This window comes from Cervus canadensis, chromosome 8 (genome assembly GCF_019320065.1).
Source record: "Cervus canadensis isolate Bull #8, Minnesota chromosome 8, ASM1932006v1, whole genome shotgun sequence".
Lineage (NCBI taxonomy): Eukaryota > Metazoa > Chordata > Mammalia > Artiodactyla > Cervidae > Cervus > Cervus canadensis.
Window position 1 is genome coordinate 56,966,373 of NC_057393.1, and position 15,536 is coordinate 56,981,908.

At 50.5% G+C, this 15,536-nt stretch overlaps 1 protein-coding gene across 1 annotated transcript in view; it reads right to left on the reverse strand.

Annotated features, from left to right (window-relative positions):
• Nucleotides 1–971: 971 nt before the first annotated feature.
• Nucleotides 972–15,536, reverse strand: part of WDFY4 (WDFY family member 4) — a 251,632-nt gene continuing 237,067 nt past the window's right edge. Inside the window, 7 exon segments of the mRNA XM_043476353.1 lie at nt 972–1,441; nt 2,452–2,563; nt 6,027–6,114; nt 8,124–8,306; nt 10,098–10,277; nt 14,218–14,376; nt 15,294–15,478. Coding sequence (XP_043332288.1) covers nt 1,375–1,441; nt 2,452–2,563; nt 6,027–6,114; nt 8,124–8,306; nt 10,098–10,277; nt 14,218–14,376; nt 15,294–15,478 — 974 coding nt within the window. The 3' untranslated portion in view covers nt 972–1,374.

Consider the following 15,536-nt stretch of genomic DNA (forward strand, 5'->3'; position numbering starts at 1 on the left):
AACTCGAAGTTGACAGGTAGATCGCTATTTCCTAATCATCCTTCACTCACTCACTATTTTTGACACAGTTCATACCACCATTAGTTTCTTAATATTTATCTTTACATGGACTCGCTGCTCCCTGGAGGCCAGATGACCTGGACCACGAGAAACTGAGTTCTTTTTCTTGTTAGCCCCAGGCCTAAGCTAAATTGGGATGGGCCACCCACCAGGGCATCTGCAGGGCTTAGAGAAATATGGGAAGAATTGGTATTCTCTAGAAGGGAAATTGTGGGGAGGAGGGAGTTAAAGCTGAGGAGTGTTGCCACCCCAAATCCCTGGGTGCTCACCTTAGCTGGATTTCATTGAAGAGGCAGGTGAATTTCCTTTCAAGGCCTCTGGAAGGCTGGAGGTGGGGAGATGTAAGAATGAGGGTGCTGCCTTCATGGTCTAATGCCTGAATCTTAAGGTGCTGGAATTTTTCAGAGGGGCTCAATACTTGCCCCCTGCCGTGTATTTTCAGATGGAGAAAAAAGTCACATGGCAGTCCAGATTCTCCCAGGATAAGCTGCAGCTTAAAACCAGTATGTGAACTGGGGCCCTTGACCTTGTAAAGACAGGTCCCCAGAAAAGCCTGCTAAGCCCGAGCCCAGCCAAGACCCACTGTGGCGTGCAGAGTAGGGGCAGGCACCCCAGGCAGGGTGCGTCCTCCCAGCTGACTTGCTTATGCTTGCGGTGGGCAGCCATCGTGTCTATGTTCTGAGCCCAGTCATGGAAGCTGGGCCTCCTGAATGTGATCTCCTGCTCCCCAAGGTCCCCTGTACAGAGAGCAAGACCACAAGATTCCTCTGATTCCACTGAGGGAAATGGAGGGCTGAAGAACACTCCAGAAGTGGGCTGTGCATCCCTGAGGCCTTTCTGCCTTTCTAAGTGTGGAGCCACAAACACCTCAGTGGGAAAGGCTGGCAATTTTAAATTCAAGAGCCCTCTTCTATTTGGAAAATAGTTGTTTTAATAAAATAACAATACCATATTTCCCACTAGTTTCCAGGAAGCAGCCCAATGTTTTTTCAGTTCAATAAGCCCTTTGAAAGGTGAGCTGTGTAATTGCGAGTGCTGGTTGGCACCCGTGAGCCACAGTCTCCAGCATGCTGCTTACGGGTCCCGATGCACATGTGTATCTGTTTTACTGATTCACATCCGTGTGTGATCCAAGGCCAAAGTTCAGGGTATGGAGCTCCAGCGGCCTGTGGCCTCCTCTTTGGGGACCTGTTGGAAGGGAGGTCCTGCGGGTTTCTTTTGCATCCCAAGTGCTGCGTCTGAGCCCTCCGCTTGGTCCTGCTGCCTGTTGGGTCACATGGCTGCCATGCCAGAGCCTCCACCGGCTCCTGCCTCCTACCCTTCTGCGGACCAGCAGAATATTCTTCCCTTCTCATCACCAACCAGGAGTTTGGTCTGGTTTCTTGGGAAGAGAACAAATAAAGAGGAATATTAGAGCAAACCTGTGCACCCTGCTTACCCCAGACTGCATGCAGGACATTACGACATGGGGGAGGGGGTTCAGGCCAGGACCCCAGGAGAGCCTGCACCTGGCCTCCACCTGAAGCAGGGGAGAGTCTTGTGACTCAGGGAGAGCTCTGACCTAGGAGAGTTATGGCTTTGGAAGCACTGAGGGGACGCTCCCAGATGCTGGGGCTCTGGGGAACAGGGCAAGACCCTGACATTTTCCCTTCAGCATCTTTGGGAGTATCTCCTATCCTTTGAGCTATGCAGCCAGGCCAGTAGGCAGAAGGTAGGGCAAGTTCTCCAGCAAAGGACAGAAGGCTCAGGGCCTTCTGTCCCTTCCCATACGCCCCACCCTAAGCCACCCTGCCTCAGTCTGGCCTTCCCACCACGGCAGAACTTGGGTGCCCCACTCCAGGGCAGGAGGGGAGAAGGACAGGGCTCCTGAAGATCTGGTCCCCTGAGACTAACACGCCTAGTGTTTAGAACAGGCTAATGATTCTAAGTTCCACCATCGAGTAATTGTAAAGAATAAAACAATGCTGCAAGGGTAGTATCTGACACCCGTCCATTCCACGTTGGCTTCGAGCCCTTGAAAGGCATTTTCTATAATGTAGGAAAACCATCATACCAAACGTTACAATCATCAAGGGGCCTCAGGAAAAAAGTCCCTCTTTAGGATAAAATTACAAGTCAATATACTTTTACTTTCTGGATTTCTCTGTGAATTCATAGACATTCAAGAGAGTGAGAGGGAGAAAGAAAGAGCAAGAATATGTGTGTTAAGAACCATTTCCTAGGCCCTACATGGCCGTCTTGCTACTGTACATGCTGGGGCCCCCCGGGTTCCTGGGTCCTTGTCGTGAGTCCACCTCCTAGGGCCGAGTGTCCTGAGTACAACAGCCAGGGCTTCCTAGGGGCAGCATAGCGCCCTCTGCTGGAGGCTTGGAGCAGCCAGCTTGTTGTTACCTGGACACGGCCAGAGCTGTCACTGCAGAGCTGGCCTTGCTGGGTTTCCCTGTCAAAGCCACGCTGACATCCAGTTCTCTGCAAAGGGCAAGATTCTTCTCCCATCGGTGAACTATGAGGAACGTGCAAGGGGATAGTTAGAAAACCCGAGCGGTTTAACACACATGCATGTGTACATCCACACACAGGGCTGCAAACACATACAAATATATTTATATTTGTGGTCAGCAACTTGTTAAATTGAGGGGGAAAATATATTTAATCTTGGCCTGTGCTGTTGCAAAAAGGGCCGTCCCAATTTAATTTGCAGGCTGTGATAGTTACATGTGCTGACGTGCTGCGGTATCCATTGTGTACCAAATTGGATTTGTGTATTATTGCTTTCTAAATTGCATGCCTAGTTCAGCAAAATTGTTCATCAGTGTTTACTGGCTTTATGCTTAATAAGATACCCCACAATACCTTGCTGCCAGGATGTAACGCAGCCTGTAATTGCCTAGTAAAAATAAATTACATAAAGTCGGCATTATCAACTTACCTAAATCCGCTCATGCCATGACCAATAATTAAATGCTGAGAATGTTTGTTTTCAAAAAATAGAACTCAATGATTGCTACTTCACTCATTTTAATGACTGTATATGGGGACAGACGGTGACTCCTTTGTGGAGGGTGAGGTGGAGAGACATCAGTTGGGTCCACCACTACGAGGTCACTTGGTTGCAGTCAGGGCAGTAGCGACGCAGCTGTCCCAGCTGACCCAGGGTGACAGACAGCTCTGTGCCCCAGGAAATGCACATGTGTTTTGTGTTTGTGCATAAGTTCCCAAACCAAGCTTTTCCCAAGGACTTTTTGTGTACCGGATTGAGCCCAAACCTACGGAGTGATTCCTAAAGTAAATTGGACTCCACTGGGTTGGTCTTGGCTGCAAATGACAAATAAATGAATTCCAGGCAGAAATTAGATGACATCTGCACACAAATGCAGCAACCCTCATATCCTCAGTACCCTCAAAGAACTCTTTTCTTGCCTCTCAAGGTATTCAAGGAATGCAATAATATACACACCAAGAGACATGCGTCTCTTGTGTCAAGCCGAGGACTAGTCCCCTTCCAACAAAACAGTTATAAGCAATATTATGAGGACAGCGAGCCCTCCAGTGGCTTAGGTTTGTAAACCTGCACATGGATTTGCTAACTCTAAGCAGCGGCCTCACCTGATTTTTATGACTATGTCTGTGCCCTTGTGTCATTTTATCCAAATCCTCCTTTGAACTGTAACCACAAGCAGAGCAATTAATTCTACTTGGCAATGGTGACCTCAGGCTGGTTAGGACAAATAGCAGAGGAAGGAAATGGGTGTGAGGCTCCTGTCTGCCTGACACCATCAGGTAGTCCCCTCGTATAATCGGCCAGTGTGTTAGGGGAAAGTCTCCTAGTAATCTGAGAAAATGATAATCATGACCCACGTTTTGTCGAGGAGATCTTTGTCTATGGTATTACTTTTCTGTCATCTGCTTCCTACAAGTTAGGAGGTACAGGAAGCACCTCTATTGACAGAGAGGGAAACTGAGGACCGAAGAGGTTGCAGAAGACAGAGCTGGGTCTAGAACTTGTGTTTCCTGATTTTCATCTTGCTTCTCATCTCACTAGACCCCCTTCCCAATGAGCACAACCTTGTCGATCCTGAGTAGAAACCGAAAATCCACTAGCACTTCCAGAACCAATGGAATGGCTCTGAGATGCCCTTTGTCCATCTGTCCCTTCATCCATCTACCTACCCACTCAGCTAACATTCTGGCTCGGGCACCCACTTATCAACCATGGGCTGAACTAATGCCTTTAGCTTATCAGAGCTCAGTAGCTTCAGAAGTGGTCAGCTGAGTCCAAGACCGAGGTGGCGTGCTCTCACACTGGTGTGCCACAGAACACTTCATGAGCAGGGGGAGAATAAGAATTCATGGGCAGGGGAGAGACTTTGGCCCCTGTCCTCCAAAGAAGAACTGTGAGCTCCTAAGAATGCACAGGACTCTTTTTACACTGTGATGGGCTGATTCACTGTGGTCCCAAAGGACCCTAGAGATCTTAGGACCAGTGAACTGAATCCCCAGTGGCTGTAGATTCTTGTAAGGTCACCATTCTAGGTCAGTCTAGGTTGTTGACAAGGGCATCGTCTGATGGCATTATGTTGAAGGAAGGGATTCCCATGTAGATTCTAGGACCTAGCAGGGGCTCAGCCAATGTCCATGTCTGCTTGTGTGGATGAAGAGTCCATGAATCAGTGACTAAATGAATCAAGGAAGTGTGGAGCACATATTAGAAATGAACTAAAAATGGCTACTCCCTGTAGAAGACAAGCCTTCACAATCTGGAACATTCTCTCTAGTGGTTGATCATGGGTCCCGGGATGCAGAACGAACCAGAAGAACCCATGATGACAAGAGTGAGGCCATGCAGGACCCCCAGGAGTGAGGTTTGTGTTTGCGCTCATCCTGGATGGTCTGGCCCTGGCCAAGAAGCGTGCTCTGGCAGTGGGCGTGTCTAGTCTGGGGGCAGAAATGAGAACTATAGTAGCAATGGCTTCGGGTCACTTCAGGCAAGTTGCTGAACTGCTCCGTGCCTCAGTTCTCTTCTCACCCAGGTATCACCGCAGTATCTTCCTCATGGGGTTGCCGTGAGAAATAAGAGAACACGCGGGAAGAGTGAATGGTGGAAACTGCTCCCGGTCGGCTCTGCCCCTCACGGCTCTGTGACGGTGGCCCTGGTGGTGCTGATGCCAGAGGCCATGGTGACAGAAGTGAGAACAGATCATCTTACTCCAGGCCCAAAGGCTACCCCCCAAAGAGGGCTCTGCTGCGGAGTGGCGGTTCTTTTACTCTGCTGATACCAGCAGTCACCTGGGGACTTGTTAGATACGGGAACTCTATCCTTCTCCAATCTTTTCCTTGAGGTTAGGACCCACCTCTAAATGTTTCATGAGCCTCCTGGGCCATGCTGGTGCAGACCACCCTCAGACCTACTTTGAGGAACTTGCCGTGGTGAGTGGGGGATGTTGAGTCAGGGACAACAGGGCAGAATGGGGCCGATGGAACCATTTCCTCTCCCCGGAGACGCAGCTAAGCCACCCCTGCTCCTGTCTGCAGCCTGGCAGTTCAGGTCAGTGGCCAGTTGGATGGACCCAGGTCCTGAGCTGGGGAGTTTGGCATTTAAGAGTCACCCAGGAAGATGGATAGCATCAAGCCAAGCTCAGCTGGGTGTGGCCCCCCCCAGAGCTCGGGAACCCCTGACAACCACCACCAGCACTGTTCACATGCCCGAGGAGCCTCCCAGAGCCAGCCGGTCCCTGAAGGGTGAGGCTGGGCCTCAGTGGGGCTTCCAAACATGGATTCATACTCCACCAGCAGCTCACAGAAAACTGTGCTCCTGACCTGAGATCTGTCAATACCCCAAGAAACTCACTGTCTTCCCTGATCTCTGCAGCCTGGCTGGAGCTGCAGCCCTCAACAGAGGAGAGAAGAGGGGAGGGAGGGCTGAGCGAGGCAAGGGTGCTCCCGGGAACCAGGAGCATAGCAGTTACCTCTGGGGCTTGGAGATGATGGAGCCCAAGGTTCCTCTGGCGCTGCCTGCCCGGGAACAGACATCTTCACATCTTCAGTCTTCCAGATCTGTCCAGAATAGAGAACATGCCATGGGCTGGGGCAACGAACCTGTCTGCAGGCTCGGGGCCCGTCCTTTCCTCCACACCTGGGGGACCCTGAGGGAAGGGGCGCATGGCCCCCTTTCACTTCTGATGTTGACATATTCTCAGGATAAAAGCCTGTTTAGGCTTCAGTTTGCCTGCAGGGAAGTTTGGCAGCTGTAGAAGGATGTAGACGGGATGAGTTCCCTCCCCAACCCTGGGTCATAGGGCACTTAGCCTGACCCCGTATCTGCAGGGACGAGACTCAGCAGTCAGCTCAATGTCATTTTACTTAGCTAGTGCCCACTTGTCTGTCTACCACCATTCCCAGAGGCCTCCCTTTATCACTAAGCAGCACGGCTTCCCGTCCCCTATGTACGGTGCCAGGTCTGTCGTGAGTGCCCTCAGGCTGACCACACATGGCATCTCACTTGCTAAGCCTGAACTTTCTTTCCCGCAGGACAATGAGCGGCCTCCACTTGCGGGCTTCTGTGAGCGCCGCACCGGGTCTAGCCCAGCGCTGGGCCTTCCCGGGAGCTCAGTTAGTGCGCTGAGTGGACAAGGGCAGGGCGCCTGGCAGACTCACGCTCCTGCTCTGGGGGCCCATGAAGGAAATGCAGCTGCCCCCAGCCACCCCGGGCTCCTCTGACTGATGCACAGGACAGACCACGACCCTCCCAGCCCTGACCCTCATGATCTCCTCGTGTTTTAGCCAGCCCAGGACGCCCTTCCCTCTGTAGAGACCCTGTGCTCCTCTAGTCCACAGATGAGGCCCTGCAAGGGGACTTCCCAGAGGGCTCTCCTCAGCGTCGTCTCTCCTGTCCACGCACCCTGACCCCTCAGCCTGCATGGCCTTCTCTGTATGCCCTGACGTCTCCTCATCCTCAGGGCTCGGCTGAAATGCCACCTCCTCTGCTGGAAATAAATCCACTCTCCACTTGGCCCCCACCCTGTTATTCATTCTGCTTCCTGAAGCATCACCTCTGTGATGATTCTCAGACTTTGGGAATGGAGGCTCCTGGAGGATAGGGCTTCGTTGCAGCCATGCTGGCTGGCCCACACGGAGCTTTCACAAATGCATGTAGAATTCGAAGAGCATTTTCTAGAATACCTCGAGGCATGCAACTGACACTTCCTTTCAAAAATTGTGGAATTCAAATGACAGTTTCTTGAGTAAAGCTCTTAACTCTTCCTCATCTTATTCATTCCCCCCTCCTTGCTGTCAGTCTCAGAAAAATCACCTGTGTTTTGCTCTTTCCACATTATTCCTCCCTCCTCAATGTTTCTCCTTTATTGTCTTCTTGGTTTCTTGATGGTTTCTCTTCCCAAGGCCTTCCTCAGAGCATACATGGCACTCTGATTGTCCCAGTCATAGCATGAAACACATATGTACATTTTCTGTTCATCTTTTTTTTCTAGAATATGACATCTGGAGGACAAGGACCTGTTTATCATTAATCTTTGGATCCCTTATGTATGAGGTGCTTGGTACATAGCCAGAGTTCAATGAATGTTAGGCGGATGGATAGCTGGAGGGACAAATAAGTGGGCTGATGAGTAGATGGAAGGATGAATGCAATAATGAAAGGGTGGATGGATGAATGGAATAGTAAATGGATAGAAGTAGATAGAGAGATAAGTAGCTGGATGGGTAGATGGATTAATGGATGGATGAATAGACCAGTGGGTGAATGGATGAAAGCATGGCCTATATGTCTCTTGTCAGTACTGAATTATATTCTGATGCATTTGACCATTCAGCTTTCATAACTTGTGACAATAAGTATTTTTTAATTGTTGAAGTATATGTGTGTATAAAATTTTATGTATTATATTAATATTAAAAAAAACCCTTGCCTTTGCCCTCACATGCTGTGGGGACCTGGTCTGGAATGTTTAAATGCGGTCTGCAGATTTGACTCTTAGAGGAAGTGGACAGAATGGAGATGAACACATTTCTTGTAGCATGCCTTCTTCCACCCAAGGCATACCTACCCGGACCATGCCATCCTGACTTCCGGTGATGATGACATGGCTTGTGTCCCACGCTGGCCCCTCCACCACGTAGCAGCAGGTTATGGCTCCTTCTGGGCCCCAGGCCGTGGTAATGCTGGCCAGTGGTTGTCCGTTGACATCCCACAGGGACAAGTGGGCTCCCGCACAGGAGACGATGGTGCCCTGCAGCAGTGAGAGCGGGCTTCACTTCAGGTTGGGATCACTGCCTGTCTGTCTGTCTGGTCACTCAGCTTGCACACCCAAGCACCCTCCACCTGCCGTCCTCTGAAGACTAACCAAGGCACTCCCAGACCTCCTAAGACATCCACTTCTTCCCAGGTGACTCACAGGCCTGCTGTGTTTTCACACAACGGTGCCTTCCTGGTTCTCTTCACACTGAAATCAGGCATTTGGATACTGCTGTCCCCAGCACAAGCTGACTGGCTCAGCCTTTGGACTCCTCCCACAGCACTCTCCCTGGCAACATACTGACTGGCATAGAAGACCTAGCCAGGGTACCATCCCAGGCCCAGACATGGGGTCTACACCTGGCTGGCCAGCCCTGTCCCTGTGAAGCAGCTTTGGATGACCCCTGGTGGAGGGCAGGAAACAGGGGCTTGAATGACTGCATGTAGTTCATAAAATAGGGCAAGGTCCCCTTGGGGGGAATTTCTGAGGAGAAATTTGCCCATTGCATCTCCTGAAATGTGTATGTCTGGAGTGTTCATTCCTTAACTGCTTGTCTATCTCGTGTCCAGTAGAGTTGTGGTCACTGTCACCAATGACCCACCAAGGACCCCAAGAGCCATCTGGGGCTAAGGCTTTGAACCTTGCCCTGACCACAGAAGGGATGTTGGGAGCTCCAGGCCCCTCTACAGTGCCCTGGGCTGAGCTCCATCACGTCCCTTCCTGAATCGTTTGGTGGAGTCTGCCTGAGGCCAGGGACCCTGTCTGATACATCTCTGCTCAGCACCCAGCCAGCACTTCATGAACTCAGTCAGCTCCAGGACACGGTGGGTCAAACAAGTTGTTATCCTGATATCAGTCTTCTCTAAGGGCTGGGGACATAATTCCTTATGAATTTATTTTCTTCCATATCAGAACATGGTGCTTTCCCTATTATATCCACCCATTCATCCATTCAGCCAACATCCATCCATCTACCTACCCACCCTCCATCTATCCACACATTCATCCCTCCATCTGCCCAACCACCTATCCATCCATCCTCTTTTTGCCCATCTAATATTCTTCCTGGATTGAAGCCCATTTGGAGCACCACTTTCAGCCACAGTTAGCACCAGAAGTCTCCTCCATCCATGACCTCTTTCTCCTCCTATGATACAACTGCTCAGTCTATGCATGCTCCAGGCCCCTCAGGTTTTCTATCAGCAGATGCAGAGCCTCAGAAAACCCCATATTCTATGATGGGGATTCCAGTGTAAAGCTCCACACTGGTATACATACATGCATATATGTATATACACAGTATATATATTATTCTATCTCTCATACACAAACACATACACACACACATGGTGCACTTCCTGACAGGTGCCAGAAATGGAGGGACAGCCAGAGGTGTTTCCTGACTTGGAGACCAGAGGTGTTTGCCAAGCTCACACTGATTTGCAGTCAACTGGCTGGATCAGTCAATCAAACCCAGAAGATCCCTCACCAAATTCAACTTGCTTCCCCAACTCCCCGATGCTCATGTCAGAACAGACACCTCCCACCAGCCCACCTCCTTGAGGGGAAAAAAATAAAGAAGCAAAAAATAAAATCGAGACCAAAATTGAGATTGTTGATGGCACCACTCTGCCTGTGTAGAGAATGTCCCACATATTTGGGGCCTCCATACACTCTGGGGTGGTCTTTGCGCCCGGGTTTTTTCTCAGGGGACTGTCCACCATGTCACCATGAAGAATCATTAGACATGTTGAGGACACAGACATTGAGAAAGAAGAGCCTCACCGAGACGTCACTGATGGCAACAGCAGATATGCCCTCCCTGTGGGCAGGCAGGCGGGCGACATGGGTGAGGTGGTCCAGGTCCCACAGGATGCACGTGCAGTCTTGCGAGCCACTCACCAGGACGTTGAAGGTGACTGATGCCGCCAGGCATGTGACAGCCTGTGTGTGTCCGTACAAGGCCTGGGGACAAGGGGGGAGAGTGCAGGTTATGAGAGGGGCCCTTAATCCAGTTACTCGGGGAGATACCCCACTCTCCCCTTTTACTGTTGGGCCCCAGATGAGAGAACAGAGATTCAGAGTGATCCAGTGACTCCAACATGTGTCAGGGGTGTGTGTGTGTATGTGTGTGTGCATGCGTGTATGTGTGTGTGCATGCGTGCGCATGTGTATTCACGGGTCTGTGGCTGGCTTCTCAGAACCGTCCCTTTCCAGGGTTGAAATACAGATGGGGAGAGTCAGTAGTCCTTTTTATTATACTCAAGCGGAGACCCCAGTAACATCCTCATGCTCTCTGCCCTCCCATGTTATCTTGCAGTCTGAAGCAGCACACACCACTATTAAGATGCAAGGGTGCTGGTTTGTCATGTGTGGTATCCCAACCAATGGTACAAATATCATCTGGGAACTTGTCAGAAACGTACATTCTTGGGCCCCTCCCAGGTCTGCTGAATCAGAAACTCTGGGAATGGGGCCCCAAAAGCTGGGTTTTCACAAGCTGTCCAGAGAATTTCATGCATGCTCAAATGTGAGCATCATACTAGGGGAACCTCAGAAACACATGTGCCCCCTGGAAACTAAACTGGGAAGAAGGCAGGGAGGTCAGGTCATAGTTTAGAGGATTTGACTTTTCAAGTCCAAAGGATCCACATTCATATCCAGTCTGGCTGCCCAGCAGCCGGGAACTCGGGGCCTCAGTCTTGGCTCTCAGGTTGGCCTAGGAGGGTCTGGCTTGGCTGATGGATGGTTATGTGTCCCGACCTGGCCAGAGGCCTTGCTCCCCATGGACATGTTCCTGGGGGACTAGGGATGCCTCCCAGGCACACTGGGATCCCTGGCCTGCTGCTGCTGGTGGCAGTGTGGTTTCCATTACAACTGTCCCAGCAGCTGCCAGGTAAGCCTGGTATGAGAGCTGGCACGCACACATGTGCCTGCTGTCCTCTGAAATCAGCCTGAGAAGTGCAGAGGTGGTTCTCTGAAACCTGACTACTCCCCGCATCTAGTGGCAAACGTCCACCCTCAGGACTGTCCACCACTCACTCATTTGAGTCAATGAGGTTGAGCACCATTTTTCAAAGTTTTCACCTGGCCTGGTCACAATAATTAAAAGTTTAGCTGCAGATTCCCATTTGTGCTCCATGGATCCTAACATGGCACCAACCTGATGGATGTGACCCATGGAAGAAGGCTGGGGTCACTTTAGGGGCTAATTAGGGAAGTGAAAACTGTCTAAAAGAAGAGAGGAAAGCAGAGGCCTTGACAGGCACTTTCTGGTAGTCTTCCCAGAATGACCTCTGTCTACTGGCTAAGTTCTGACTGCCAGGGACAGGACAACTCCAGAGCATGCAGGCTGGGGACCCAGGTGTGTGGACTGGGAATGCAGAGACATCGGCTATGAGTCCAGTGCCTGTGTGAGCTGTCTGTTACTGGAGCGGGGCCTCTGCTTTCTTGGGGAAAGTGTTGGGGGAAGCACTGGAGAGGGAGGGACCACTGTGTGCGTGGGCACTGCCCACCTCTGTAAGCCTCTCACCAGCCTGGACACTAAAGCACCTGGAGGCAGTCAGCACTGCTCCCTATTTGGGGAAGGCCTGGGGAAAAATGAAGGAGGACAGCAGTTTTAAATGTTCTCCATTGCTCTTCTGTTCTCAGAATAATACCTCTCATCATGGCCAATGGAAATAGCTCCACTGTATCACCTTATACCTAACTAAAGGAGCAAAAAATAAAAAAATACAAACCTCTGAAAATAATTCCCTATTCTGGATATGTCGTGGTGAAATGGGCACTCCTGATTGTGGTGGCACTGTAAAACCACAGAGCCATTATAGAAAGCATTATGTCACTGTTCTGTAATTCGGCTTCTTGAAATTTGCTATAAGGAAATGATTAATCAGAAGCAAACAGCAATCTAAGATGTCTTCTGCAGCACTATTTAAAATAGTTAAAATTGGAAGCAATGTAATTGTCTAGTTTTAGAAGAAATGGTTTATTAAACTGTGGTACATTGACATAAAACAATTGAAGTATAATTTTGTGGAGATGGAATAATATGGAACAATTGAAAAGTAAATTATAGAACCTGTAGAAAAGAGGAAACAATTTGGTAGGCTGGGTGAAAATGGAATCAACATATCTATACAATGATCAGAAGGATATAAATATGTATATCCGGGGATCGGAGCACGCAAGGATGAAATTTTCTATATGGGTTATAGATAATCATCTGACTTTGAAATATGTCTTTCATGTTGTAATATTTAGAAATAAAACACTTGAAAAAACTGTTAATGAAGCTATTTAATGATGATGTCTCTGTCTACAAGTCTATAAGTCAGGGAGGGACCCCTTTCTCTGAGCAGGTTCCAGTCTGGGGAACCCCCAAGGCTGTGTCAGCCTCTTTAGGTAAATGATAAAGTACTTTATTTCACTTAGGAAATAAGAGCATGTAGGATTCCCTTACCTTTTTGTCTTGATTTATAGCTAGGAGAGGATGATAAATTACATTTTATGCTGTCGATACTGGGGCTTTTACACTGCATCTTCACCACTAACCAGGACCTTGGAAGGGAAATGGAGGGGGGTCACTTCCCTGGCTCCCCAAGGTGTCTTTGGGATTGGGGTGGATCCTCTCATCCCTGGAGCCATGCCTGGGAGAGGCGGATTCTCCACACCCATAATGGCTGCACAGTCTCTCCACGCAGGTCAGGAAAGTGAAGATGTGGAAAGACAGAGGGCTCTAAGCTTGGCTTGGGAGGACTTCTCTGGAGAGTCTAGGGGGAGGCAGCCCATACTTCACCTGCACAACTGCCTCTCGGTAGGTGCCACGGGCTCTGCAGGATTAACCAGCTCCCTCAGCCCTGACCCACGCATTCCCTCACCTCACGTTTGTTGAATGTCCACTGCTGTGTACCACGCATGTGCTGGGGGTGGTGCCAGGGAATAAGGGCAGGCTCTGGGGAGACTCCATTGACTAGGAAAGCATCCAGAGAAACCCAGCATCAATTCGAGTGTAACATGTCCAGTTTAGGAAATCTAGTCAGTGGCAAGCCTTGTATGGTTAACTTTTTTTTTCTTTTTTTGTCACTTTGGGGCTGTATGGATCACTAAAACACAGATGGAAACATGAATTACATTTGGAGATGGAAGTGTCTCCTAGAAATATTCTCCAGCAACTTCAAGTGTATGCAGGGGAAAGCACAAGGCTTAGAGTTAGATTTAAATGCAAATCTGACCTTTCTGAGCCTCACGTTTCTCATCTGAAAGTGGGACTAACAGTACCTGCTTTCCGAGATTACAGTTAACATGCAGAACCTTAGGTAAGCAGTCAGTTTCACTCTGTTTATTATTCCAAGCAGCTGGGGTTTGCGAGGTAAGACCAGACGAGTTTTCTGCCTCCTGGTCTCTTCCTTCTGTGTCTGCCACAATCACCCCTATTCTGAGACAGTCTTTTATTTTCTGACTCTATGCTCTTGGACAAGGCACTTAACTTCTTTGATTTGATTTTTCCCCAGTGAAGTGGGGATGATAATGATTCCTATGACAGGGTAAAATGAAGAGGTAAAATGAGGCTGTTCACATAAAAGTGCCTGTGAAAAATGCTAAAAAATGTCTCCTAGTGCAAAAAGCTCCCAATTTCACCGGCCCTGATGTGTAAGCAGCGTCTCTCACTGAGGTGCAGGTGTCCATGGAAGCACCAGCCCTGTGTGCTTGTCAAGTCCACCCAAAGACATGAAACCGCACCCTTGAATGACAGGGACCCATGTGCCCTCAATGCTCCACTGCGCTATCAGCTCCCGAGAGGGGCAGAGCTCTCGGCGCTTGGGAGCTGGAGCATGCAAAGGCACTGTGCCTGCTGGAGGGACTCCACCTGCCCTGAGCCAGCACCCCCGTGGAGGCTCTGTACCTGCTTGAGGCGCAGGCCTGTGGCCCGGCCTTTGGTCATGCTGAGCTCCCAAACACACACCACGGCGCTGGTCCCGGAGGTGATGATGGTCGTGGGGGACGGGCACACGGCACACAGACAGCGGCCCCAGGCGGCCAAGTTCTCAAACGTCACCAAGATCTGTGGGAGGGGAGGCAAGGGAGATGAACACTGGCGCCAGGGCCCACACGGGCAGGGAGCTGGAACAGGGCGACAGGGGCATGCGGGCAGATCTGGCTGCTTCCACTGGCCTGCTTGTGTGCCACGGGAACCGAGGGACAGGTCATTTGTTCAAGAAAAGCCCTGGGGACAGCTGCCCACGTATGTCTCCAGAGAGCGCCTACACCCAAGGAACAGGTGGGAAGAGGCAAGTAAGCAGGAGAGTTTGGGGATACAGCAGAAATGCCCTGTGAGCTTGGGAAAGGCAGAGCCCACTTTCAGGAAGTGGGGACATCTGGGATCAGTTTCGCTGGCTGCCTCCTGCAGGAGGTGGGGGAAGGCTAGGGAGGGGAGAGAAAGCTTGGTGAGCAGGGAATTCATGCCATGTGCTAGGGTGGGAGAGGAGCAAGGGTAGAAAACAGGGCCAGAGGCCACATCAAGAAGGTAAAGAGGAGTGGATGGCCTCGCACAGGCGTGGAGGACCAGTAACCCAGTGGCTTGCTTCTGGTGGCCTGTAGAATGTTCAATTTGTGCCATCTGAGTCTAAGTCAGAGCAGGGGCCAGAGGAGCCCCTAAGACTTTCTTTCCACCCAAACTGAATGACAATTTGGGCCTTCTCACTGCAGCCAAGTGACCAGCCAGCAGTGGAGAACACTGCAGAGGTGACAGCATGTCTACTTACAAGCTCAACTTCTGGTAACATGCGGGAAGGCTTAGCCCACTGGGCTCTTGGCACGGTTGCTCAAACCCTCTCATCCCCAGGCTGGGGGCACAGGGTGGAGGAAGTGGGGGTGTGGGCAGCTGTGGCTGCTTTGGGCTCGCCGGTCTCCTGACCACCTCTGCCCCAACCAATAGCAGGCTGAGGCCCTGGGGCCACCCTGCACCCTGACACCACTCGCCTTGTCAGAGCCGTAGTTGCCCAGGCAGCAGCTGAAGTCGTCAAAGCCCCAGCTGAAGGTCCTGCTCCAGTGTGGAGGCAGCAGCATCTTGTTTGTCTCCACGGCCAGGATGGTCTTCTCCGTAGGAACGATGTGGCCGATGGCTCCTTTTGGGGATTCCGAGCCTAGAGAGAAGAGGTACATATCTGCTCCCCAGTCAGTAGGGAGGAATTTATTTGCCAAAGGACAACACCTGCTTTAGCT